The sequence below is a fragment of the Salmo trutta genome, chromosome 14, assembly GCF_901001165.1.
Source record: "Salmo trutta chromosome 14, fSalTru1.1, whole genome shotgun sequence".
Taxonomy (NCBI): Eukaryota; Metazoa; Chordata; class Actinopteri; order Salmoniformes; family Salmonidae; genus Salmo; species Salmo trutta.
The window spans coordinates 33,832,066-33,858,653 of record NC_042970.1 but is presented as its reverse complement, the minus strand read 5'-3'; the positions used below and the strand labels follow the sequence as shown (position 1 = coordinate 33,858,653).

The 26,588-nt window shown below is 42.8% G+C and overlaps 2 protein-coding genes across 3 annotated transcripts in view; both read right to left on the bottom strand.

Moving 5' to 3' along the window:
• The window catches only part of LOC115207886 (metabotropic glutamate receptor 2), a 59,221-nt gene extending 43,431 nt beyond the window's left edge, over positions 1-15,790 (bottom strand). Inside the window, exons 1-3 of one of the 2 annotated variants that reach the window (XM_029775424.1) lie at positions 15,121-15,302; positions 14,984-15,000; positions 4,964-5,687 (exon numbers count right to left, since the gene is read on the bottom strand). In XM_029775424.1, coding sequence (XP_029631284.1) covers positions 4,964-5,485 — 522 coding nt within the window. In that variant the 5' untranslated portion in view covers positions 5,486-5,687; positions 14,984-15,000; positions 15,121-15,302. The other variant, XM_029775425.1, reaches the window with a different exon arrangement.
• Positions 15,791-20,894: 5,104 nt separating this feature from the next.
• The window catches only part of tex264a (testis expressed 264, ER-phagy receptor a), a 175,145-nt gene continuing 169,451 nt past the window's right edge, over positions 20,895-26,588 (bottom strand). The window contains exon 4 of the mRNA XM_029775422.1: positions 20,895-22,912. Within this exon, the coding sequence (XP_029631282.1) occupies positions 22,599-22,912 (314 nt within the window). The 3' untranslated portion in view covers positions 20,895-22,598. The remainder of the gene's footprint in view (positions 22,913-26,588) is intronic.

Sequence of the window (26,588 nt, the reverse complement as noted above, 5' to 3'; positions counted from 1 at the left end):
TCTAAACGGACAGGCAGACAGATCAAAAGGACATGGCTAGCCACTCAACCATTAAAGTTTTGAGACTTTCTGCTACTCTGATCTGTCCCCTATATACATTTCATTGTTAGGGAACCACTACCACATATCACTTAAATTGGTACAGCACTCTCACTAACGGGTGCAAGAAATAAAGCCACCTACAAGACATGCCTTAGAATATGCTATTCCGTGAGAAACAATAATACCATGCATTAGTGCTGAGATTAGTGCTTTTATGAGGTCGGTTCGGTTTCAGTTCGATTTCCGATCGATTATTAAAACATTATCACAGTTTTCGATTTTGCTTTCAACACAGAATAGAAGAATGAATAAAAGTCCCATGATCGTAGTGACTGCCCATTACCTCATCACTTATTAACCATCATTTATTCACATTACCTTACTTTAATAAAATATTTCAGTTGTTGTGTATATTACATTTGTTTTATTTGATTACTTTGTTTCATTCCAAGTCATCGTCTCATCTCTATAGAGCTGCTGCCTATGCTGTCTGACAAAATCCCTATTTTATTAGTTCTTCAACGTAAATAGGGCATTTATGACTGCTGAATACCAACTATCAATCACTTAGATCATGTATTTTCAGGTAAAGGTACCTCACGAAGCAACTGCTCTCTATCTCTCTCGATCGCACATTCTTCATTTCTTTTTTACATAGCAGTGGTAAAAGAAACAGACCAGACAATTAGGCACAATGGATTTTGGTCATTGTAGTTAATTACCAGGTTTTCTGCACTAAATTATGTAGAATATTGGCCTGTTGGAAACTCCCTACTACATCGCACAGTATGGGCTTGATCTGATTTATCTCTAGAGAAACAGTGTAATGTGTGCATTGAGCTCACAGAAAATTCAAATAATTGAACCGACGTTGGTCAATTAGTTGTTTTAAAAAACTGAAAATAACTGAAATTTCAGTTAATCGCTCAGCACTACCATGCACCCACTAGTGTTCACAAAGTTTTTGGTGCTCCAAAAATGCGGTATGGTACTGTATTCTGAATTACTTTAATGATGTGCGCTGAGAGTCAGGAAGCAAGTTCAGGGAGTGAGCGTTTTAATAAATAAACACAAAATTATACAAAATAAGAAACACGAATAACACACAGACATGACACAGGAACAGAAACAATACCGCCTGGGGAAGGAACCAAAGGGAGTGACATATATAAGGAAGGTAATCAGGGAAGTGATGGAGTCCAGGTGAGTCTGATGACGCGCAGGTGCGCATAACGATGGTGACAGGTGTGTGCCATAACGAGCAGCCTGGTGACCTAGAGGCCGGAGAGGGAGCACACATGACAATTACAGTAAATTACTGGCAGCAATTTGCCAGTAAGTTACTGTAAAGTTTCAGGACAAGGTTTGTAGAATTCCTATAATACAGTATATTAGCGTATTCTGTGCGGTACAGCATTCTCACTCAAGGGTGCAACAAATAAAGTCTCTTACAAAGCATGCCTTAAATATGTTAATGACACAGACTCTCTTTCCCCACTCACATTTTTCCACAATGCACCATTTACAGTATTTTACTGTGCATTCTACAGTGTTTTAGTGTTTTAATTATAGAAAGGTCATACAGTGTGCTGTAAAACAAATGGATGGTATTTTACTGTGCATTATACGGTAATCGACTGTATTCAGTTATACAGTATCATACTATTGATTAATACAGTAAGTTACTGATAAAATTACAAAAACAGCTAACAGTGTGGGTAAGCCTATGTGGAGCCTCCAATGGCGTCACAGGCCCTCGCCTCCACACTACCTCCCAATCTGTGTCTGTGGAACACCATGACACCCACTGGCAAGTCCCTGGGCCAGATCCACCCACAGATCACATCGGACTCTGGGACACAACAACACCACCATGCGTCCGGCAGGCTGCAGCAGCACCAACCTTCTCATTGTGACCAGTCCAGTCCAGACTCCCACACAACCTCCCCAGTCCCATATCTCCAGTGGGGTGGAGGCAGCCATGTTCCGGTGCATCTCCATGGCAATGGGGACCTTTAGCAGGGGATTGTGAGGTGTCCTGTGGCCTGCCCATCTCCCTGGAGGCTTCACACACATCAGACGTGACCACCTGGGGGTTCACACGGGGAGGTCAGATACAGTGACCTTTCACACGGCCTGGACGGCCCAGACGTGGCCTCTAGTCTGACTCATCAGGATTATACAGGGAGTGCAGGACAGACAGACACGAGAGGAGAGGGCTGAGGAGCCAAAGGCTGCAGAGTAGTAGAACATGCAGCTCGTGTGAACGATGCCCACACACTCAATACTCACTTTACCTGCATATCTCTGAATAACATCATTTCAACCAATGACTGGCTGCTACATTTCATCCATCATCATTGACTGTCTGGCTCAATTTGACAGCCTATTAGGAGCACAGGAAATCATTGTTTATGTGGCCATCAATCAGTGTTTATGAATTAGACACTCCGCAGTCCACACCACAATGTAAGCCTTTGCAGGAATTACAGCAGCGGTAATTGTGATGACGGTACAGTGTGTTTGCGAAGCGCTGTTCCACAAACCCAAAGTGCTTAAAAATACATGAATGATAAAGGAAGTGCAATACAAGGGAAGATTAGTCTTAATAATGTAGGGCTAGTTTGCTCAGCACACAAAAGGAAGGCTGAACAAAACGCTCAATAAAGCACAGGCAGTAGTGTCAGCGTGAAGGTAATGACAGATTCACACTCCCTGGGACCCTGTGTAGAGCGATCCAAGACAAGTTCAATCAGTCCTAATAGACTGGGTCTTGTTCATCAGACAGACACCCACAGGCCCACCGGCTCAGCACTACAACACAGAAGCTGGGGCAACCCTGAGCTTCTGTGGGAGAAGCTGGGGCAACCCTGAGAACAGAAACGGGTAATAGCACCTCTATAAATTACCACAGGACAAGGGCATGCTCCCTGAGAGGAGATAGAAGTCCCAGATAGTCTTTACCAAAATTATACCTCGTTTATCAAGCCTACGTATGTTTGCATGTCCTCTATACTTTCTCTCCATCCCCGGTACGCTGAGTCTTTTTATCCCATAGCTCCTCACAGGCCCTCTCTCCTATGAGGTATTTATGTTTGTTTTTGGAGGAATACACAGAACAATAGATTGGAGTTAGTAATAGCACATTGCTGTATTCAGTCTATTTTCTAAATTAATTACTTGTAGTGGAGTCTCCAATTCTGCTCTGGTGTTTAGATAATGGCTGATCAGTGCATGAACGCCACAGTCGCTGGAAGATCTCTCTCAGCACGAAACTCATCATTAAGGAATAGTTCAAATATTGCTCAAATTATGAGCACCTTCTCAACTACGGGGATTCCCGCCGATGCCATCAGTATCTACAATTAAGCACTGTGACGCACTCACTAAGGCACCCCAGAGAGTGAGCCTTCCCAAGCTTTTTACATACCTTCATGACATACTTTTATCCTGACATATGGGCATATCTCCCGCAGAGAGCAAACCCTCCCCCTCTGGGTAGAATGGTCCAATATATTATTCATCCAGCCCTCCCTGTCTCCCAAGCAGCATAGGATGCAGTCATTCTGCCTATGAAGCAGAGGAGAGGGAAGGAAGGAAGCCACCACAGTAACTGGCTGGGCCTCAAGCATACTGAAGTACACCCACTGGAGGAAATATCCATGCAGGCTGCCGTGATTAAATCTGCTGTTTTAATAATGCCTTGGACCCTAATTGAAACCCATTGGTGGTCTGTGGATGCCCAGAAGGTACAATGTCATGTGTGATGGTAAGCCTGTTATACTACTGTGGGCTAGCCAGAAGGTAACTACGGTATAATCATTGAGTATGGGGAGGTATCACCTCAGGCTAGAGAAGTTCCTCTGACAGAGCTGGGAGTTGGCTGATGTGTGTATGTGAGCATGTAAATACGGGTGATTGTGTGTAGAGTGTGCAAGTGAATGTCCACAATTATCTATGACATGCACGCACGCACACACTCTCTCTCTCTCTCCCAGTCTGGGTGCTACGGAGCATCTCCTCTCACAAGGCAGTGGCTTTATTAAGTCCCAATAAACGTGGGCCCAATTAGTCAGGCAGGTCACTCAAGATTGACTTTGAAATTGGACATCCATCCATGTCCCCAGGAAGTCGGGAGATGCCTTCAAAAACCCGCCACTAGGGGCAACGTTGAGCGCTATTAACATCAAATAAGCTTGGGTTTCGCTAGGGCAAATTGGTCAAACCGTGAGATCTTATTGCAATTAGTAGGCCTTTCATCAGGTCAATGTGAGGAGCTCGCCTTGTTTCACCTCACCAGTCAGCCGTTACTGATACTATTGTTACTGCTACTGAGAGTAATCATGATGTCACTAGTCATCCTGTCAGCCCGTCCTCCTCAACCCAACATCTGCAGCGTGTTTGCATCTGACAGGCTGGAGTTTGAATTACCAAGGAAGAGAGAAGCTCCTCCAAATGAGATCAGCCAAGCATATGGGCAAACAGATCTGGCATGCGGAACCCATACTCATCAAAGCTACTGTGTTAACATCGCACTAAACATGGTGCACCGTAATTGCATGCCAGTACTTTAAATAAAGAGAGAAAGTTATATGATCATCAATCATTGTGTCCCTTCTCTATTCTATGGAGGGAAACGACGGCTATCTGGACTGTAACATAGATTTATAGAACAGTCAGTGCAACAGCATTTACCAAGCATGGGTTGGGATTGCTCAAAACCAGAGACTGGGAGATACTAAATAAACTAGGAGCAATTCAGAGTAAAAAAAACAACATATCACCTTTAGAAAGTATCTTTAGCAAGAATCTAGAAAACTCTCAGTACTCATATCAGCAACCATAGTTAAGATCCAAGTATGAGCCTATAGAATAGAGCAACATAAACAAATATTGTTAGAGTGTAGAGTCAGTACTGTACCTGTATGGAGACATCACTGTAGGAGCCTCCTATCACCCCAGAGATGGCCAGAGGGACATCGTCATGGATGGCGTAGGAGCCGTCAGGGCAGGTGTACTCACTATCATCCACCTTGGTGAGGGAGGCACGGACAAACTCCAGGGACTGCTCCAGGGCGTAGGTATCCTTAGAGCAGGTGTCCAGGATGTGGGCTCCCAGCCGTATCCCCGGCAATAGGCGCTCGTCCTTGTTGATCTCGTCCAGGGCTAACAACATGGCCTCCAATCTCTGGATCCCTCTCTGAGCGTTGATCTTCCCACAGTCCTCGGCACCCTCGCCCTTCTGGTGCACAGGGAACAGCCCTCCTATGATCAGGTCCCCGTCCACTGTGATCTCCCTCTTGGTGTCCGTATTGAAGCCTGACATGGGGAGACCCAGTGGGGCTTGGGCCAGGAAGGACACACACAACAGGCAGAGGTGGGAGAGGTGGAGGGGTCGGGGAAGGGGGTACAGCCCCAACCCAGGGGACCTCCCTGGTGACATGGCCCTGGGCCCTGGGTGAGTCCGATCACTGCAGTGGGGTGTTTCTCTTCCTCTGGTTCTCTCTGTTCTCTCTGGAGCTGGGGAGGGTACAGTAGGCTAGCAAGGAACAGAGCAGCGTGGCACGGCGGCACCAGATCTCAAAGCGCCAGTGTTTTTGTCCTGGCTGAGGCCATCTCCTGCATCAGGTTCTGGAGAGTACAGCCTATGCATCAAACAGAGGGGGAGTCAGTCAATGCTACAATACAACGAGACCTTTGTTTCACACACATACATTCCAAGAAAATCAAGGTGCCTTGGACACATTCTCATTTCCATATACATCATCTTCACGAGACAGTCAAATTTGTGTTGTATGATTCCAATTCCAGTAAAATTTGTGTTGTATGATTCCAGTCAAATTAGTGTTGTATGATTCCAATTCCAGTAAAATTTGTGTTGTATGATTCCAGTCAAATTAGTGTTGTATGATTCCAGTCAAATTAGTGTTGTACGATTCCAGTAAAATTAGTGTTGTATGATTCCAGTAAAATTAGTGTTGTATGATTCCAGTGAAATTAGTGTTGTATGATTACAGTACAATTAGTGTTGTATGATTGCAGTCAAATTAGTGTTGTACGATTCCAGTAAAATTAGTGTTGTACAATTCCAGTAAAATTAGTGTTGTATGATTCCAGTGAAATTAGTGTTGTATGATTCCAGTGAAATTAGTGTTGTATGATTCCAGTGAAATTAGTGTTGTATGATTCCAGTAAAATTAGTGTTGTATGATTCCAGTGAAATTAGTGTTGTATGATTACAGTACAATTAGTGTTGTATGATTGCAGTCAAATTAGTGTTGTACGATTCCAGTAAAATTAGTGTTGTACAATTCCAGTAAAATTAGTGTTGTATGATTCCAGTGAAATTAGTGTTGTATGATTCCAGTGAAATTAGTGTTGTATGATTCCAGTGAAATTAGTGTTGTATGATTCCAGTAAAATTAGTGTTGTATGATTCCAGTGAAATTAGTGTTGTATGATTCCAGTAAAATTAGTGTTGTATGATTCCAGTGAAATTTGTGTTGATAATAACTGCTGTAGGATGCGGGGATAGTCACTGGATAATGACACATTGAAATAAAAGTGATAATAGAACATTTCTAATAGTTACACATGTACAATACTACATAGGCTAATGTATATTAACTTACTACTTCCATTCTCTTGTGACATGCAACTATATTCATAATGCAGCATGCTGGCCCTTTTCCCATTCTACATATGTAATATTCAACAGCATATCTTTTTTTAAATGACTAGGGGTCTGTCAAGTCATATAGCAGGATAATGTGACATAATCATCGGTTTCAAAGCCAGAAGGCGACTACACAAATAGGAAATACCACTAAACATGCTGATGTAGGACGCCACAGAAGTCCCTGGTTTTATATATAGTACCCTATATTAGGGAGAAATGTCGCTCTAGTTTCTTTGAACAGGTGTATAACATGCATATATATAGGGTGTGTGATGTGAGAGTGAGTGAGAACAGTGTGTACGGAGGATGCTGGCTGGATTCTCCAGAGTGTTTTCTCATGTCTGAGTTCTTAAGCAGCTCGCTAGCGACCGACGGCATCACTCCCCCATGGTGAATGGCTTCCTCTGGAATAGAATGTGTTTGTCTTCAACTGTGCCTGAGGGGCCATGTGACTGTTCTGGTGCGAAACTCTCTCCATCTCTCCATTTCTAATCTTCCTCGCTTTCTCTCTCTCTTTCCCTCTCTCCATCTAGTTTCCTGTTTGACCGCATGCCTCTCATTGCAGGGAAACGAGTCCACAGCTGTTTGTTGCACGCGCCACGCACGCACGCACGCACGCACGCACACACACACACACACACAAATTGTATAAAAAGGTATCCCTTGGGGAACACTGTCAAAGCAAATGATGCAAATGAGACAGATTTAGCAAACACAAACACATACATTGTCATACACACACACTCACAAAGAGCTGTTGAAATGTCCCTGCAGCTGTAGCTGAAGACTTATTTTCCCCTGATGGATTGAATCTAAACACTGTTTCTACTGCATAAGATTATTCCTACTTCCTGCAGACAATTTTGCATAAATATCATGATATTTACATTGAGAAAGTACTGTAGTGGCAGATTTATAACAACCACAATGACGTTGCGATTACTCATTCACAGCTTTGTTTCAGTTCTTTCTATTTTTGTCCAACTGAAACCAATGAAAACCAAGACTGCATACAAATAAATGTAACCAATAGTTGCACAGAGAGGCTGGACTGAGGGCTTGTAAGGCAGGTCCTCACCAGACATCACCTGCAACAACGTTGCCTGTGGGCACAAACCCACCATCGCTGGACCAGACAGGACTGGCAAAAAGTGCTCTTCACTGACGAGTCACGGTTTTGTCTCACCAGGGGTTATGGTCGGATTTGCGTTTATCGTCAGAGGAATGAGCGTTACACCGAGGCCTGTACTCCGGAGCGGGATCGATTTGGAGGTGGAGGGTCTGTCATGGTCTGGGGCGGTGTGTCACAGCATCATCGGACTGAGGTTGTTGTCATTGCAGGCAATCTCAACGCTGTGCGTTACAGGGAAGACATCCTCCTCCCTCATGTGGTACCCTTCCTGCAGGCTCATCCTGACATGACCCTCCAGCATGACAATGCCACCAGCCATACTGCTCGTTCTGTGCGTGATTTCCTGCAAGACAGGAATGTCAGTGTTCTGCCATGACCAGCGAAGAGCCCGGATCTCAATCCCATTGAGCATATCTAGGACCTGTTGGATCGGAGGGTGAGGGCTAGGGCCATTCCCCCCAGAAATGTCCGGGAACTAGCAGGTGCCTTGGTGGAAGAGTGGGGTAACATCTCACAGCAAGAACTGGCAAATCTGGTGCAGTCCATGAGGAGGAGATGCACTGCAGTACTTAATGCAGCTGGTGGCCACACCAGATACTGACTGTTACTTTTGATTTTGACCCCCCCTTTGTTCAGGGACACATTATTCCATTTCTGTTAGTCACATGTCTGTGGAACTTATTCAGTTTATGTCTCAGTTGTTGAATCTTGTTATGTTCATACAAATATTTACACATGTTAAGTTTGCTGAAAATAAACACAGTTGACAGTGAGAGGACGTTTCTTTTTTTGCTTAGTTTATATCCCTACTAATTACTAACATGTTTCCCCAATTCAACTCAAAGGTGAAATGGTTGTCCATGCTGAACCAAATTCTTATGTCCACTGCCCCTCCCCTCTGGTCAGTAGGGAGGCAGAGCCAGACCCTGGTTGCATCCCAAATTGTACCCTATACCATACATAGTGCACTACTTTTGACCAGAGCCCTATGGACCCTTGTCAAAAGTAGTGCACTAGGGAATAGCCTTCCATTTGGGACGCCGCCCCTGTAGAGAAGCAAGGCCCTGGGTGTGGAGCTGTGTAAGGACCCGAACCCAGAGTGGTTCCAGTAGAGATGGATGGATGGGTCCAGAGGAGGGGCAGCAGCCAGCATCATGTCACTCTTCTCCCCCATCCTCCCCTGGGTTTAATTAGCCACACTACAGAGGAGGGAAAGGAGCAGTTTATTGGAGCAGGATATTGAGCCAGTATCATCTGCATGAGCCACTGCCACTAGCTGCCTCTGCCAGTCAAATCCGCTCACTGAGAAAGCTAGAGATTATGAAAATGAGTAATAAAAAAGGCAGTCTGGCTTTGTACTGATTTCATTTGGATTTCTCAAAGTGTTTCCTTGTTTTGAGGGTCTGGGAGAACGCTATTGAATTGAAGTACTCTTTCATGTTATCCATCACTATGGCCATCGACCATCTCATGTTGTATACGGCTCTGTATGGCAGGATATTTACTACCTAAATTAAGTAGAGTACCATTCTCTGAAATCAAAAAGTCTAAAAGTGCAGTTTTTCAGTCATTGCTGTGGCTCTTCCCTGCTCGCCTGTGTTTGCGTGCGAAAGTGTGTCTATGTGTATGTGTGTGTGAATGCCTGCGTCTGCATACATTCGTATGTGTGTGTGTGTGCATGTCCACTCAGAGATATATATATGCTCATCTCACCCACACACATTCTCCCACTCATTAGGAAACCTCTCTATACTTTGTTTCCATGGAAACTTGCCCGGAGTCATGAAGGGTTGGGACGAGACAGGCGAGGCCGAGGAGAGGACAAGTGGACAATCTGACCATAGAGTAACGTCCTGTGGGAGCACTGGGAAAGAAGCCTGCTGTAAACTGGCCCCATCCTCTCACTCGCACACACATACATACATACTTCATCCACTACATCCATCAACCAATGCATGGCTCTATTTCACACTTTACTGCCAGGTATGCTACTCTACCTGTAACTTACAGATAAATCACCAGCATATCTTCAATTCACCAATACACCCTAACCGTCAATGTTATTTCTGCTCTGCAGATACTTTAGAGGCAAATGCCTGTGGGGTTTTGTGGATGTATGTATGCTAGAAGTGACACGTTGCATTTTATTTTACAGCACCTCTCTGCTGCAGCGTTTTGTGGGCTGACAGCTCTTTTTTCTCCAATACCAAGTGAGAGTGGGAATGTCAGGCGTTTGGCTTAGCCCCGGAGAGTCAGATAAACACAGTGAAACTGTACAGCACCTCTCCACACAACCACTGTCTGATAGCAAAGGATAATGCGTATAATGCCATGTCTTCTTTACGGTCAACAGGCTTACAATGAATTCCCCGTCCTAAGTTGTTTTTGGTTTTTTACTCTGCTGCTACTCACTGTTTATATCTATGCATAGTCACTTTACCCCTACCTCTATGTACATATTACCTCAATTACCTCGACTAACCTGCAGCCCCGTACCTTGACTCGTTACCGGTAAGCCCTGTATATAGTCTCGTTATTGTTATTTTATTGTGTTACTTAATTTTACTTTATTTTATTTAGTAAATATTTTTTTAACTCTAATTTATTAAAACTGCATTGTTGGTTAAGGGCTTGTAAGTAAGCATTTCACGGTAAGGTCTACACCTGTTGTATTCAGCACGTGACAAATACAATTTGATTTGTATTACTTCAAAGAGCACCCAGCCTCATTTCATCCTCTCTCCTCCCATGCAGCCATCTCCCTTCTCTTCCCTCTAGTTTCTGCTTTCCGCTTCACCAGATGGCCTTTTTAATTCAAGTGTGTGGAGACTGCCAGACTCTTACACTCTTCAAGCCAGGTGGTGTGAAGGAATGGGAAGGTTTTGGAAAGCAGGCAAGGATGGAAGAGGGGGGATGAGAAGGAGGGAGGGCGGAGAAGAGGAAAGAGGAGGAAGAGCTTCACAAGGTGTTATTTTGTCTCCGTTTTTTCAATCACCTCCTCAGGCAGGAGTGGAGAGCTGCAGCATTAACATGATAATAGGAAGGCAGGTAGGCTGGGGAGTGGGCATCTATATGCAGGCTGGAGCCCAGGGAAGACCAGGGAGGAGATTCCCTGTGGAATAATTGCCTGGGAGCACCACATCGACAAGAGAGGAGGGTGATGGAGCTAGGCTTCCCCCAAAATCAAATATCCAGCTAACAACGAGAATGGGCCTGGGTGGAGGAAGACTGGGGACGGGTCTGCTAATGGGAAAGGGAGGGGTCATTGAGTGCTCTGACCTCTCACATCACCCAACCCAAACAATTCATCAACCTCCTGCCCTGCAATCAGAGCATCACCTGTGGCAACCCCCTTTATGAGAAAATGCCATCAGCATCTTTCAGAAAGTGAACAAACGTTTTTTTAAAGCAGCAATCTTAATTTCCTATTCCATTACAACTAGATTTGAGTAATGGATTTATAAGTATGTATGAAAAATATCACCCAGTTATCACAGAAGAAACATGCTTAACGTCTATAAATAATTGATTGTCATGACACACGCTAACACTGGCAAGTCCACTCCACACCGTTCCAAATGTGACGCCACGCTGTGCCAAGGCTAGCCAGACAGTAATTAATCTGAACACAGAGAGTGGAGAAATCCCAAGTTCCATCCCCCTAATCTGGCCATGGTAGTGCAATGAGAGAACTACCTTAGCAGTCAGTGGCAGCCTGACAAATATGTATTTCGTTTGGGGCTCCCCCTCATATATCTCTGCCTAACTCTGTGTCTAACATCTCTCTCTGTCTCTCTAGCAACTAATTTAGTGGGGGGGGGGGGGGGGGGGGGGCTGACAGGAAGTGAGCTGGCAACCGGGGGGTTGTTGGTATCAAATCCTAGATTACATTGCCCCCCCCACACCTCTCCAATAGCTGTATGTGTGTATTTGTGTCTTTTGGAGGGGTTGGGTTAAAAGCAGAAGTCACATTTCAGTTGGACCTTTGTGTACAATTCACCAATAAAGTGATCTTAATCTTTAATTATAATCTTATAACCCATTCAGAACTCGCTACAGGTTTGATCATACCTGTTATAGATTGAAAACCACTTCCTCTCTCTCTTTGACAGACTGTGGACTTCAACTTGCCCGGAAAGACATTCAACTTCAGTGCTGAAAAGTTGCATAACAAACAAAGTTTCTTCAGGAGCATTTTCATTCATTTTTTATCATGAAGTAACACTTCAACTGCAGAGGAATAACCAGTTGAATCCAGTTCCATGAATCCAGGCCTGGGAGATTGACTGAATCAATGATAACCACTGAGATTGCTGAGGCAAAAAGACAAACCCATCTCTGAAAGTGAAGAGCACTGAACTTTCCAAATAAGGTCACTGATACAAAACAAATGAAGGGGAAAAGCAGTAATTGAAGTTTAAACGATAGCAGCCCAGGAAATCTGAGGCAGGTGCTGAATAACAAAGAGTGGACATATACAGTAATTAAGAAGATGTCTACCAAATCAGGCACTTACTCAATCTCACACCACCACGGTTCATCTCCTCATCATTGAGCTGACAGTAGACCAAGAGGTGCAGACTTTTCAGCTACTGAACAAAGAATAGGTTTGGATTTGGTCATGTGTGTCTGCCATTACTAGCTTTCTCTGCCTCTCAGCTCCTCCCTTACAGTGACTCCATCCCTGGCACTCGCTGCACCTGTGTGAGAGGGAATCCCCTGGTACAGTTCCATAGCTTCTCCCCTTCCCAGGGGCCTGATTCCACCTCACTGTGTACTACCTCATTTAAGATTCCTCGCCTCTCTGTGTTCTCTGTGTGTCCGTGAGCTCATTACAGGCAGAGCTGTGATCGGCCCAGACAGGGTGATGGTGGCATGGTGTTTATGTTTCAGGGGTTGCCTTAGGTTTTCTGTGGGTCTTTCCATTATTCATCTCACACACCGTCAATGACAAGAAAGAAACAAATGTGGACCCCCCCTGCTCCTAAACTGAAACCTGAGACATGCTTTCATTCTGTCTTGTTATCTCTCAAACACACAATTTACACACGTGCACAAATACATACATCCCCAATACAAATGATATATGTGCTGCAGGGAACACAGATTCTCACAACATAAACCAAATAACTTTCAGTGAGACAGCTGCATGGCTGAACACACATTGTCCCTGGTCCTGCATAGCAACCTCAGGGATCCTTGACTGTCCCCAGGCCTCTCTATTAGCTCTACAGGTATACCAGTCCAGGGACACACACAACATCTGCTGCATACTACTCTAGCTGCATTATTATGGAAGCACAAAAATGCCTGGAAGCATAACTCACACTTGAAACAATGTCCTAGGAGATGTTCGGGCATTTATTTGATCGGCAAGTGATTTTTAATCAACTAATGATTTAGTTGTCTAAAGAATTCCAGACTATTTTGTCAAGCTCATACATCAAACATGGATTCAAGTTTATATTACAGTCAATGAGCGATGTCATAAACCAGATAGTATGGGAGCTGGATGTAGAGTATACATGTAGGTATAGAAGCACTGTGTGTGTGTGTGAATTAAAATGAGATCGGTAGCCTAAGAGGCCAAAAGGAGGTTTAAGTAATTAAGCTGTCCTGTTTGATAGGACCACAGCCATTCATCATCCTGCTTTTTAATCACAGATGACAGCTAGCTAATAAAACCCAAATGATGAATAAGAGACCTGGGTGACACTGAGATATCTTATCAGGCATTTGAGTTGTGTTAGCTACTTTGGTTTCCCCATAGAATTAGAAATTAGAATGTAATAGCGTCGCTATGGTTTCCCTCTATACTGTATATCAGCTCATGCTCTAACAAAATGATAAAACAGTTCTACCCATGTACATTCACACTGAAGTTGACTGGATTCTATAAATCATTTTCTATACAGTAGATCCATACATTAGACCATGCTAAATGCATCTGGTGAATGGTGGTGGCATACTTCAAGGCTTCAAGACAGGTGAACTGGTGTAAGGTGCTCCTGCCCATCTATACAACACTTCATAGTCACCTGACCTCCGTGGCCTGGTGCTGGGGACGCTTGTGTTCTTAGCGGATAAGGAGCATCTTAACACGCTGGGTGCTCAGCGATAACACTGCTCCGCCATGCTCTGAGATACTCTGAGAAGCAGCTACTCTGAAAACACCCAGGGGGATTAGCATGATTCCAGCCCTCCCCCCGTGTGCGCACTTAGCCGTGGGCCACTGCCCACTCTGCACCACGCTGATACAGGTGAGCTGGATTCCATTAGGACTAAAGAGATGGGTGCACAAAGAGTGGCTCGTCTCCTCCTCCTGTTCCTGTTTCTGCTTGGATCTCCAGATGCGAAGAGAAGAGCATATTCCTCTTCAGCCACATCTTGAATTATTTACCCTAATCAACATCTCTGCAGTCTGGGTCTGAGTGCTGCCATGGGCTCGCCATTGTTTTACAAGATAATTTGCTCAAAGAAAGACACCAAGATGCATTGCCGTTGTGATAAGGCTTCTCCCCCTTCTCCCCCTTTTAGGAAACATCATAATTTGACCAACTGTATGATCTATGGGAAATGCAACTTGATTTTGAGTGTCATCAATTATCATTAAATATCAGATGAAATAAAAATAAAAGCATTATAGACATAGATGTTGAATGATGGAAATACAGTAAAATATATCATGGATGAGGAGTCCCATCTGGATTCTCTCATGGATTAGTGTCTCTACTAAATTTGCTCAAAGATCTAAACAGATAAAGATTATTAGGATGGTGGTAGGATCTAATTTGTTTACTATTACAACCAAGTAGCCCTATTCTATAGTAATTGCATTCACACAAAAAAATCCTTAATGTATTTAACCTGTCAATCAAACAAATGATGTAGAAATAATTCTAGACATTATGAGAGGTGTGTCAAAACGAAGTAGGAATAGAATGGGATTGGCACACTAATCCCGTAGTTTGTATATTGTCATTATCAATCGTTATCTCTTCTATGTCTGTAACAAAGCTTTGTTGCATTGATATAGTCTTACAAATACATCCACATGGTCGTAATCGTGCTTACGGAGTGCACGCTGCTGTTGCTGGGAACAAATGTACACAAATAACAAAAGCTCTTACCTGTCAAATGAATCTCACTTCAAAACGATTCCAAGTCGGATAGGTTACACAGATTAGGTGGTGCGCTTCATATCCTTGGTGATGCTTTTGATAAATCTCGTGTTACTCTGCGGAATAAACAACTGGTGGATACTCACGGTGAAGGAAGGCAGGACTAGGACCGAGGGTGAATGAAGTTTTCGCGCCTCAGAGCTGCGGCGCGCATGAGTAAGTGTCCTTGGTGCTGAAAAAGACTCGGACGAGCGCGCGGATTCCTTGAGATTTTATCCCGTGGCCAAGGTTAAAAAGTCAACATTTTACATACCTCATGCACTAATTTAACAAAATACTTACTTCAGATTACTAACAGCGCGTTGTCCTTCTAAACTCGGCTGTGCAACAGATCTATTTGATAACAATTGAGATAGCGCAGTTATCAATTAGCCTGCCTGGAGATGAGAAGACTGTTGAAAAACATGTTTTTCCGGGTGCCCGAGATTTTTTGGTGTCAAATCATTATTTCACAAGCATATCCTAGTTTTACAAAACACAGAAGTCCACAGGCCATCATGTGAACTGATCTGTCATATTGACACCCAGAAGAGGACAGACCGAACGCCTGTGTGTCTGTGGGCTAACCAGCCTGCATGTTATGAACGACCAACCTGCAAACAATACAGGTACAATTGATTGATTTTGATCTATGCAATAAGAAATGGGCCATAGTCTTTCTCACATGTTTAAGATGAACTGTTATTATTTCTAATAGACTAATGGTAGCAAATTCAAAGTAATAGTCTATTAATATTAATACAATAACAAGAATAAGAATACGAAGACAAATTCGCTATTATCCTAATTCTCTATTATCCTTTTCTGTTTTTGAGAGCTGTTGATTAGGTTGCACTGAGCGTGTAAATGTGGAGAAGCTCAGGGAATCGTCTTGATTTTGTTTAATCGGGAAAGCACAACCTGTAACAGCAGCTCTTTGGCTACTGCTTAGCTGCATTGCCGCGAGGTCTATATATGTTCTATTTCCAGTCCACACACAAGTTCTGACATGGCAGCGCAGGCGAGTGAGAGCGCGAGGTGGCTCCCAGGTGGTAACCCTGTGCGTGCTGGACGTGGGCTCGAGATCACCACTGCCAAATCCAACATCCCACAGTCATGGAGGGTCTGATTTAGTATGCGATGTCATCCATATCCACACTTCCGCTGGAATAGGATTAATAATTAACAACATAGGGAAGGCCATATCTCCATGTCCTCAAAACACTAAATATACCCCATGTGGGTTTCACTATTAATTACATCAGTTGTCAAAGCAGTGTGTTACCCCATCTTCAGTATGTAGCCTGCTCTTCTAACTTGCCTTTCGAGAACTGGTGGGGAGCCAGATAAATCATTGTGATCTGTCAGCCATCACAGTAGGCAAATTGAAAAAGCAAATCTGCATGTGGTAGGCCTACACACATTCATTCAATGGATATATAACGAGTGAGACTAATGGCTCAATCTGGGATTCAAACAACAACAAAGGGAAGCCAGGCACGTTTTTGGTAAACATCACTGGTATCTCCCTAGCCCACCCGGACGGTGCCCAGAGACCTGCGGGGTGAATAACCGACTTAAGATTCAAATGCAAATACCCCACACTCCGACACCATGAAAAGGAAAACATTTAGGGCCTTTAGCCTGCCTCTTTGGAATATTTCACCTCTGAAATTCGCAAAAATATTCTAAATGAGTCGCAGATGTTTGGTGATTACACGCATGCTTAGAGCGCCAATCCATGCGGAAGAGAATCCACCTCGATGTGCCTAGTGATTGGAGCGGGACCGAAGGGTTGAAAATGCGTCCCACAAAGGACCATGGGAAGCGGAGTGATCCCAACGAGGCCCCGAATATAAAAAACCTGAGTGTAATATCGAGTAATCACGGTTTCATAGTGATTTAATTAAACTGCATTACCAAAAGTATGTGGACACCTGCTTGTCGAACATCTCATTCCAAAATCATGGGCATTAATATTGAGTCGGCCCCCCCTTTTGCTTCTATAACAGCCTCCACTCTTCTGGGAAGGATTTCCACCAGATTATGGAACATTGCTGCGAGAACTTGCTTCCATTCAGTCACAAGAGCATTAGTGACGTCCTTCACTGATGTTGGGAGATTAGGCCTGGCTCGCAGTCAGCGTTACAATTCATCCCAAAGGTGTTCGATGGGGTTGGGGTCAGGACTTTGTGCAGGCCAGTCAAGTTCTTCCACACTGACCTCAACAAACCATTTCTGTATGGACCTCACTTTGTGCATGAGGGCATTGTCATGCTGAAACAAGAAAGGGCCTTGCCCAAACTGTTGCCACATAATTGGAAGCACAGAATCGTCTAGAGTGTAAATGTATACTGTAGCATTAAGATTTCCCTTCACTGGAACTAAGGGGCCTAGACCGAACCATGAAAAACAGCCCCAGACCATTATTCATCCACCAAACGTTATATTTGGCACTATGCACTGGGGAAGGTGGCGTTCTGGCATCCGCCAAACCTAGATTCGTCTGTCTGACTGCCAGAAAACGCGTTTCCACTGCTCCATAGGCAGCGAGCTTCACGCCACTTCAGCTGACACTTGGCATTGCGCAAGGCGATTTTAGGCTTGTGTGCGCCTGCTCCGCCATGGAAACCCATTTCATGAAGCTCCTGACAAACAGTTATTGTGCTGACTTTTCCAGAGGCAGTTTGGCACTCGAAAGTGAGTGGTACGCCGTACCGGTAGAACGTGAGCATATCACAATTAATACAACATGCCCAAAAAACTATAGACTATTACATCATTATTTAACATTACTGCATATCAGCCGCATGAACAATTAACCAATTGCCTGGAACCGGCTGGTATACGCTCCAAATTGTTTTGAGGTTTGAGGAGAAGACTTACATTTTGTCTAGGCGCAGATGAGTGGCTGAGACGCTCGTGGACAAGGCGGAGATGAGTAGCCGAGACGGTAGGCGCGCGTGGACAACAGTGGTTGCATCAATTCAGGCTACAAGAGTAGGCCCAATGACAATCGCAGAATGTCATTATAATCCACGTAGGTGTTTTGGAACAGATGTCTCTTGCATTTATCGAATTGTGGGTGCACAGTGAACTGTTGTGGTTTGGAAGCTGCAATTATTTTGTGAGTGGACGAATGTGCGCGTACAGGATCCCCTTTGTTAAGTGATTGTTTGACAATCAGATGAAAACATAATGACTGGCTGTGTTATTGCCATTTTAAAAGGCATATGAGGCGTGTCCATAAGGCTAGGGGAAGCTTTCCCGAAAGTACATTGAATTATATTGCCAAAATGATATAGCCTAAATAGCTTACTCATTAAAAAAAATACATAAAATCATTATTTTTTTAAAATAGGCTACTACAACAGGAAGCATGATTGGCCACAAAATAACAGGCGTTTCTTTTTTAAACTGTGGATTATTTTAAATTGCATAGCCTACAGAAAGGCCCGCAATTTGGCCAGCGCGAGCTTCAAATACCAAATAGATGATTGTTGAGTTGCGACTGTCAGTGAAAAGCAGACCCAGCCAGGCATATCGCAATATTAAAAATACAATAGCTCAAAAACTGTTTGGAAAGCAAATGGCTATTGCTGTAAAGAGATGACATTGAAAAGACTGCAATCTGTCTTTTAGTCATCAAAATTATTAACTTAATAAAGCGAACTGGAGCCTACAGTATCGTATTGGCACCAGCGGAGAACATCGGTGAGTGTGCATATTCACTGTCTTTGTTATTGGGTCAGTCCCACTTTTGTTTGTTTTTGGTCAATAATTTCCTTCGCCAGGTTAGATGAATATCATATTGTATTTGTGTCTCCCCTTTTCGTAGGCCAATTATACAGATAAGAAAACCTCGTTTTTATTGATCTGTTAGTCAGTGTCAGCAGAGTAGGCTACCCTGTAATGTTTGTAGTATAATACAAAATGACTGCGCACAATTGAGTGTCCCATACACGTAAGAAATTAAATCTACTTTGACCCCTGGAAAGGTGGCATCTATGATGGTGCCACGTTGAAAGTCACTGAGCTCTTCAGTAAGGCCATTCTACCGCCAATGTTTGTTTGTCTATGGAGATTGCATGGCGGCGTGCTCAATTTTATACACCTGTCAGCAACGGGTGTGGCTGAAATAGCCGAATACACTAATTTGAACGAGTGTCCACATACTTTTGTATATATAGTGTATTAAATCATTGATACAAGTATTGCACAACGCTCTCTCAGAAATGCTTTGCATATCACCGATGGAGGGAGTTGACAGTGTGGAAACCCACTATCTGGAAACAATTGAATAAATCAAACCACAGTCTATGAGTGAGGAATGGATTGAAGAACAGACTTGAACAGGGTTATATTGATGGATACACTGTAGGACAAACCCTGGTAGAATGCATAGGCTACTGCTAGAGTAGTTGAATGTGACATCAATGATTCTCTGTAAATGAGGACAATCAATAGTGATTGGCCAAGAAGGTCTGCAGCAGATAACCATCTTGGAGAAATTAACAGCATTATTTTTTTATGGCCATGTAAAAGCTCTATTAAATGCTCAGAGAAAGGTTAGCCAGGCAACAAATGTTCACACAAAGTCAATATTACTAGCAGTGAATGTCCATAACATTAGTCCCTCACCACAGACTCAAAGGGTCCTATAGATAGATTTTGAATGTCTCCAATTTCGGAGAACCATTACAGTTGGAAAGGGTTTTAAGATAAGTATAAGCCAATTAATGTCAATTTCATTGTTAAATTGAAATCCCACTCAATACAGTAAGATCTACATTTCAAGGAGACAAAAGGGTCAAGACGTGTAGCACTATGCCAACTTTGCTGCCTCTTCCCTCATCTATGTGAACTGAAATGGGTATTCAGACATAAAATGACCTGAGAAGCACTTACCATGTGGAGATACAGGGTTGAGTAGGTTACTTTCTAAATGTGATATGTTAAAGTTCCCTGTCCAAAATTGAAATCAGCAACGTCATTTTTAGATGACCCAAACTCAGGATCCATCAAACACATTTGGAGTGTCATTATAGTGGTCTCTGACTTGTGGTCAGACTCGCTCAGGTGGAAAAAACTTAAACTTGCGCCTTTTTTCAATGCTGAATTGAATGTCATTGAGAAAACAGAAAGGTGTCAATGTATTTTTTCCACAAACATCCTTTCTGAATTGAAAAGTAATCAAATAAGTAATCATCTAGTTTTTTTCAAAAGTAGATGTAATCTGATTACAATATTTTTGCTTGTAATATAACAGATTAGGTACAACATTTTTGAAATCAGATTACATGTAAACTGAATATATGTAATCAATTACTCCACCAACCCTGTGGAGTTGTAAATGTAGTTTTCCCAATACTGGTATGAGGAGAGGCACTGGGATTATAGGTAACACAATGAACACTTTCTGACCATTGTACGTACATATTGAGAAGTATGCTCTTCACACACATATTGTGCATATTGATTTACTCTGTCATAAACATCTATTACTTGAAGAGAGTGCTGAGACAAATGGCTCCTTCACAAAGGGGTTGCATGGTGGCTCAAGTTGTATTGCGGATGCATTATACCAGAGATGCTCTTTCTTCACATACTGTCCCGCTTTCATGTAGCTTTTTGAAATCTATTCACCAGGCCTTTCTCTGAGCCTCCTTTAGTGAAGAGAATTGTAGTCAATACAGGCCTCCAATAAAAATAAAGACGTTTGAATGGTCATGAAAGCTGGTTGCATGAAAGAAAGTGGTTGTTAAGTTAGTAGGTGCTTTGGGTCCATCTATAATTTCCTCATATAATACCCCTCCCTACCTATGTGAGGCAAGCTCTTCTTCATAAAAGAGAGACTCATCAATAAAAAGGCCACAGAGGATTCGTTTTCTGCACTGTAGTGTAAGAAATAGGGACAGAGGAATATACTTTCACCAGCTGAATACTCCATGGGTTTACCACAATATGCGTACAATATCAAAACAGTATTAGTTTTCTGTATTGATATTTTATACAGAACATTTTTACAATTGCACATCCTCTAGGTTAACATTTGCAATTAAACATGTTTATTCCAGACAGAAAGACACCTCCATGGCATTGTACATTATCTTGTCTTGTGTCTCAAAGCACAAGACGAGAGATCCAAAAGAAGAACATGTGACAAAAACAAATGGCGTGAGCCCCATGTCTATATCATAGGATTATCAACATGCCATACAGGAAGTTGTTCTAATACTTAAAAGAAGTGGAACATTGTATACCGGATTCAAGTCAAAGACTAAAGATTCTATTGGTACACATGACAGACCAGAGTAGTTGAACAAGTTTCTAGACACAAGCATTTCGCTACACCACAAGCATTTCGCTACACTCACATTAACATCTGCTAACCATGTGTATGTGACCAATAACATTTGATTTGATTTAGACTGGAAACACCTAGGCCAAAGTAATAGAACAGATCATCTGAAAGGTGAAGATTTAAAATCTTTTCTTTTGATTGGCTATATTGTTAAACTGTTAGTTAACATAAGTCTACCAGATGAATAAAAATACAGCACTTTCAGACTGTTTCCATCTCAGAGTTGAATTGTAAATCCTAGCCCTTGATGACTTTATGAGTGAACTGACTTTCACCTAAACCCCCCACTTCTTGCAATTCTATGGATTAGTCTACACCACTCGGTTTAAGCCCTGCCCCAGTTCTCAGAGTTTCCCAGGTGTCAAACCTATTTCAAATTGAGGGCAAAAGCAAAATGACCTTGTAAGGTTGTTATTCATGTAAAAATGAATAAGGCAGATATTGCTTTAGATACCCTCTTGTACAGCACATGCTCTGGATTTTCTGGTCACTAAATAGTGTAAAAAGGCATCATAACAGTATTCTGGAAACATTGTAACCCATTGCAAGTAGGTAGCATCTCAATTGTCACAATATGTTGTTAGATGCAATTACAAATCATTCACAACTAAATGCCTTTGATTCCTTCATATGTTTGTTAATCTTACACTATATATTTGATTATATATAATTGTTTTCCATCTTATATAAAATGTGTGTCTACTATGATGAGAGATGATTAAATCTATTGTACACAATGTTTTTAACATTTCAATATTTAAATCAAAAGAAAGGTTGACTTTCATCAGTCCCACAAGTACATTGTAACAATATTTCTCTCCACTCAAAGAGTGTATCATTTTCTACTGGTGAATGTATCATATCCTACAATAGTTATCTGTTAAGTATTGATAAACCCTTTTTTAAATTAAGACATCTTTGAAAAAAGGAAGAACTGTTATTGATATGTTTTACAAAAAATAACGAGTTTTGTTATAATCTCTCAAAAAAGAAATTACTGTCATAGGTACAGGAAAGTACAGAGGTCCAGAAATAGATGGCATGTCTGTCATGATAAATTGTATGGCTACGAACAAAAGTTGGCATACAAGACAACTAAGATTCGCTGAAGAAATCTCTCTACCACCCCAGAATAATACACCCAGAGGAGTTACCGCCATCAATCCCTTTATCACCCCCTCTTCTACTCCTCTCCATCCCCCAGAGGCTAGCGACAGCCACTCATGGGGCTTCCTTGGCTCCTTCCTCCACCGTGAGGCCTTCCTCCTCCCTCCCCAACTCCCTCTCCAGCTCCTCCACCATCTCCTCCACCAAGTCCAGCTCCTCAAAGGAAGAGCCACTGCCCACTGACTCGCTGGAGCCCCTGTCCCTGTGCTCCGTGTCGTCGATGGGCTCCGTGTGTTCCTCGGCCTGCCCCTGCTCGTCCCCGTCCCCCTGGTCCCTGTGGGGCAGTGAGGGGGCTGGAGACGTCTCTGTGTTCTCTGACTGCACCTGGCCGCTCATAGTGCTGCTGACATCACTGTGGGTCATTGCACCTGCAACCACAGGAAGAGAGGTGTGAAGTGACACGGCGAATTGAAAACGTCGTTTTCAAGAGTGAGAGAAAGGCTAGAGAGGGAGAGAGATGGGGAGAAAGAGAGTGTAGACAGAGGCACAGCGTTGGCATCCTGACAAGATACTGTCCTTAATCTATGTGGTTGGGATTCTTCCAGCTGCAAGCTAAATAATTACATCAACAACTATAAAAAGAGGAAAAGACAAAATATACAATTAGAGAAAGCAAGCTACAAGTACAAACTTTACCCTGTACATTTAATCAGTAAGGACTGAGGGGTGTAGTATATTGGCCATTATAAACCAGGTAGTCTGGCTCCTGGATGCTGATTGACTGAAAGCTGTGGTATATCGTACATTATAAACTGGGTGGTTACGTTGGTAACCAGATTATAATAGCAATAAGGCACCTCAGGGGTTTGTGATACTGAAAATGGCCAATATACCGCAGCTAATGTCTGTATCCAGGCACTCCGTGTACTGTCGTGCTTAAGAAGAGCCCTTAGGCGGGATATTTTTAATCAATACGGCCCGAGGTGGTGTGGTATATGGCCAATATACCACGGCGAAGGGCTGTTCGTAGGCACAATGCAACCCAAACTACCCCGTTTATAATTAGACATAGACTTGATATATTCCCGCGTCACTCAACAGCTCACATACAGTAGGAGGTAACTAGCTACATTACAAACAGAGATTTCATTGGTGTTAATGGCAGATCTGCAATTGTAGTAATTTTTTAATAGAGGCAGACAAAATTGGGCCAGTTTGAATGTGGGCAGCAACAGGCAACAATAACAGCATTCTCACTCACCCACTTCCTTCCTTCCGGTTGGATGGACTATGAATGAATGAGTGTATGCAAGACTGCAATACAGATCTCACCTCCGAGAAGCATAGAGGATCTTAGTGAGTGAGGGAATCTTTGATATGCTGGTGTGCCGCTGTAGCCCTGTTCTGTGTATGGATACTGTGTGTGTGTGTGTGTGTGTGTCTGTGTGTGTCTGTGTGTGTGTGTGTATGCATGTATGGCATGTGTCTTGGGCCAGCTCCTGTATTCACAAACCCAGTCACTGAGATGTGCTCCTCTTCTGGTATTTAAGGGGAACAACTCATAGTAATAGGTTATTATGGGTTATTACAATCACATCACCCTCATTCTTTATGGGTCATTACAGCAGAATTCTATTCCTCTACTCCCCACCTATTAAGCATTGGTAAGACTGATATCATTGGTCAAAAGGCCCATTCCTACACAGTCAACCACACAGCAATATCAGTCAAATGATATCTAATGATGCCATTCTGCCTGGTTACTCATTTAGTATTTCTCCAACTCACTCCTTTACTGGATGGGAAATGGCCGTGGTTTCTGCTGTCTGGTACAGGAAATAAATAATAAGTGCATTCATCACCAGGATGGGCCATTAGTGTAATGCTACAGAGATAACATGATGAACTGGCCAATAATGCTTTCATAGTAATTAAGATGTGCCAAACGCTGAGCCTGATTCGCCTATGCTCACCAGTCCTTTCTGATGGATGAATATCCACCAGCGTCTAGTCATGATATCCTCCTAAGCTTGTTATGATCCAAGTGGTTTGTGTGAATGTTTGCGGGCGTGTGAATGTGTGTGTGCACGCGCGTGTATAGGTCTAACGGCCCTGGAATGGAGATTAATGAATAATCTTGATCTCTTTCATGGCGAAAAGCTAGTCTGACCTCTGCCATTTCCCCGTCTGTATCGTTTTGGGGCCGGAGAGATGAGTCCCTGCCTATCATGGCTCTCGCTGAAAATTAACACTGGCGTCTCAATTAGGCCCCAGCTCTGTGGCCATTGTTCAGAAATGGATGGTCTGAAAATAGACACAATTATGTGAGACCTTTTGAGCATTGATTAATGTAAGAAAGAGACACAGCAAACAGCATGCCTCAAATCTCCCCTCCTAAACCATGTCCAAATGTCACTCACACCCAGTGAAGCAGGAGCAAGGCGGCAGGCTTGCTATTCTTCCTCGTGTCTACAGGACAACAACGCCTCCAGTGAGGAATCGGCAACACCAATCAGTCACCTGTATCTCAATGATGTGATCTCTTCATGTAAAAACATAAATCTAAAGCATGTCCATCATCCTACTGTGACAGGTGTGTGATATAGGAGAGCATCCCAGGTTACATAGTCACCAACAGGGAATCACTGACACACACATAGATAATCTTACTGCCCATTCATGTTGATGATGAACCGAAGAAAAGGTTCTCTATTGAAAGGCGATCATTGTTATATTCTAATCTTCCAACAGCCATGGAGAGGTTAATTCATTAAGGAAAGACGGGAGATGAATCTCCTGTCAGCGTCCCAGAAGGGTAACAGGACACCCTGGGCCAGCCTCTCATTACCTTTGACATTTTAGTCATTTAACAGACGCTGTTACCTAGAGCGACTTACAATTAGTGCATTCATCTTAAGATAGCTAGGTGAGACAACCACAAATCACAGTCGTAGTAAGTACACTTTTCCCTCAAAAAAGTAGTTATCAGTAAAGTCTACATAGAGCCATGACGACATAGAACTCTATTCCACATCAGGTAACTGATGCAAGCAGTAGAATCAGATTTTAAAAAACAGATAAAAAGACAACAGCGGGGACTGTGAAGAAACACAAACATACTGTAGGCACAGACACACGCATACACACACATGGTAACATACACACTATAGACACACGTATAGGGCTGTTGCAGTGTCCGTATTACCGCCACACCAGCGGACACGAGTCATGAAGGCAGTCAAATCAAATGTTATTTGTCACATACACATGTTTAGCAGATGTTATTGCGGGTGTAGCGAAATGCTTGTGTTTCTAGCTCCAACAGTGCAGTAATATCTAACAAGTAGTATCTAACAATTTCACAACAATACACACAAAAAACACAAATCTAAAGAAAATGAATGGAATTAAGAATATATAAATATTTGGACGAGCAATGTTAGAGCGGCATAGACTAAAATAATGTTGAATATAATACAGTATATACAGCTGAAGTCGGAAGTTTACATACACTTAGGTTGGAGTCACTAGAACTTGTTTACCAACCACTACACAAATTTCTTGTTAACAAACTATAGTTTTGGCAAGTCAGTTAGGACATCTATTTTGTGCATGACGCAAGTAATTTTTCCAACAATTGTTTACAAGACAGATTATTTTGCTCATAATTCACTATCACAATTCCAGTGGGTCAGAAGTTGACACTAAGTTGACTGTGCCAGAAGTTGACATACACCTTAGCCAAATACATTTAAACTCAGTTTTTCTGACATTCCTGACATTTAATCCAAGTAAAAATGATTTATTTTAAGAATGTGAAATGTCAGAATAATAGGAGAGAGAATTATTTATTTCAGCTTTTACTTCTTTCATCACATTCCCAGTGGGTCAGAAGTTAACATGCACTCAATTAGTATTTGGTAGCATTGCCTTTAAATTGTTTAACTTGGGTCAAACGTTTCAGGTAGCCTTCCACAAGCTTCCCACAATAAGTTGGGTGAATTTTGTTCCCATTCTTCCTGACAGAGCTGGTGTAATTGAGTCAGGTTTGTAGGCCTCCTTGCTCACACACGCTTTTCCAGTTCTGCCCACAGATTTTCTATT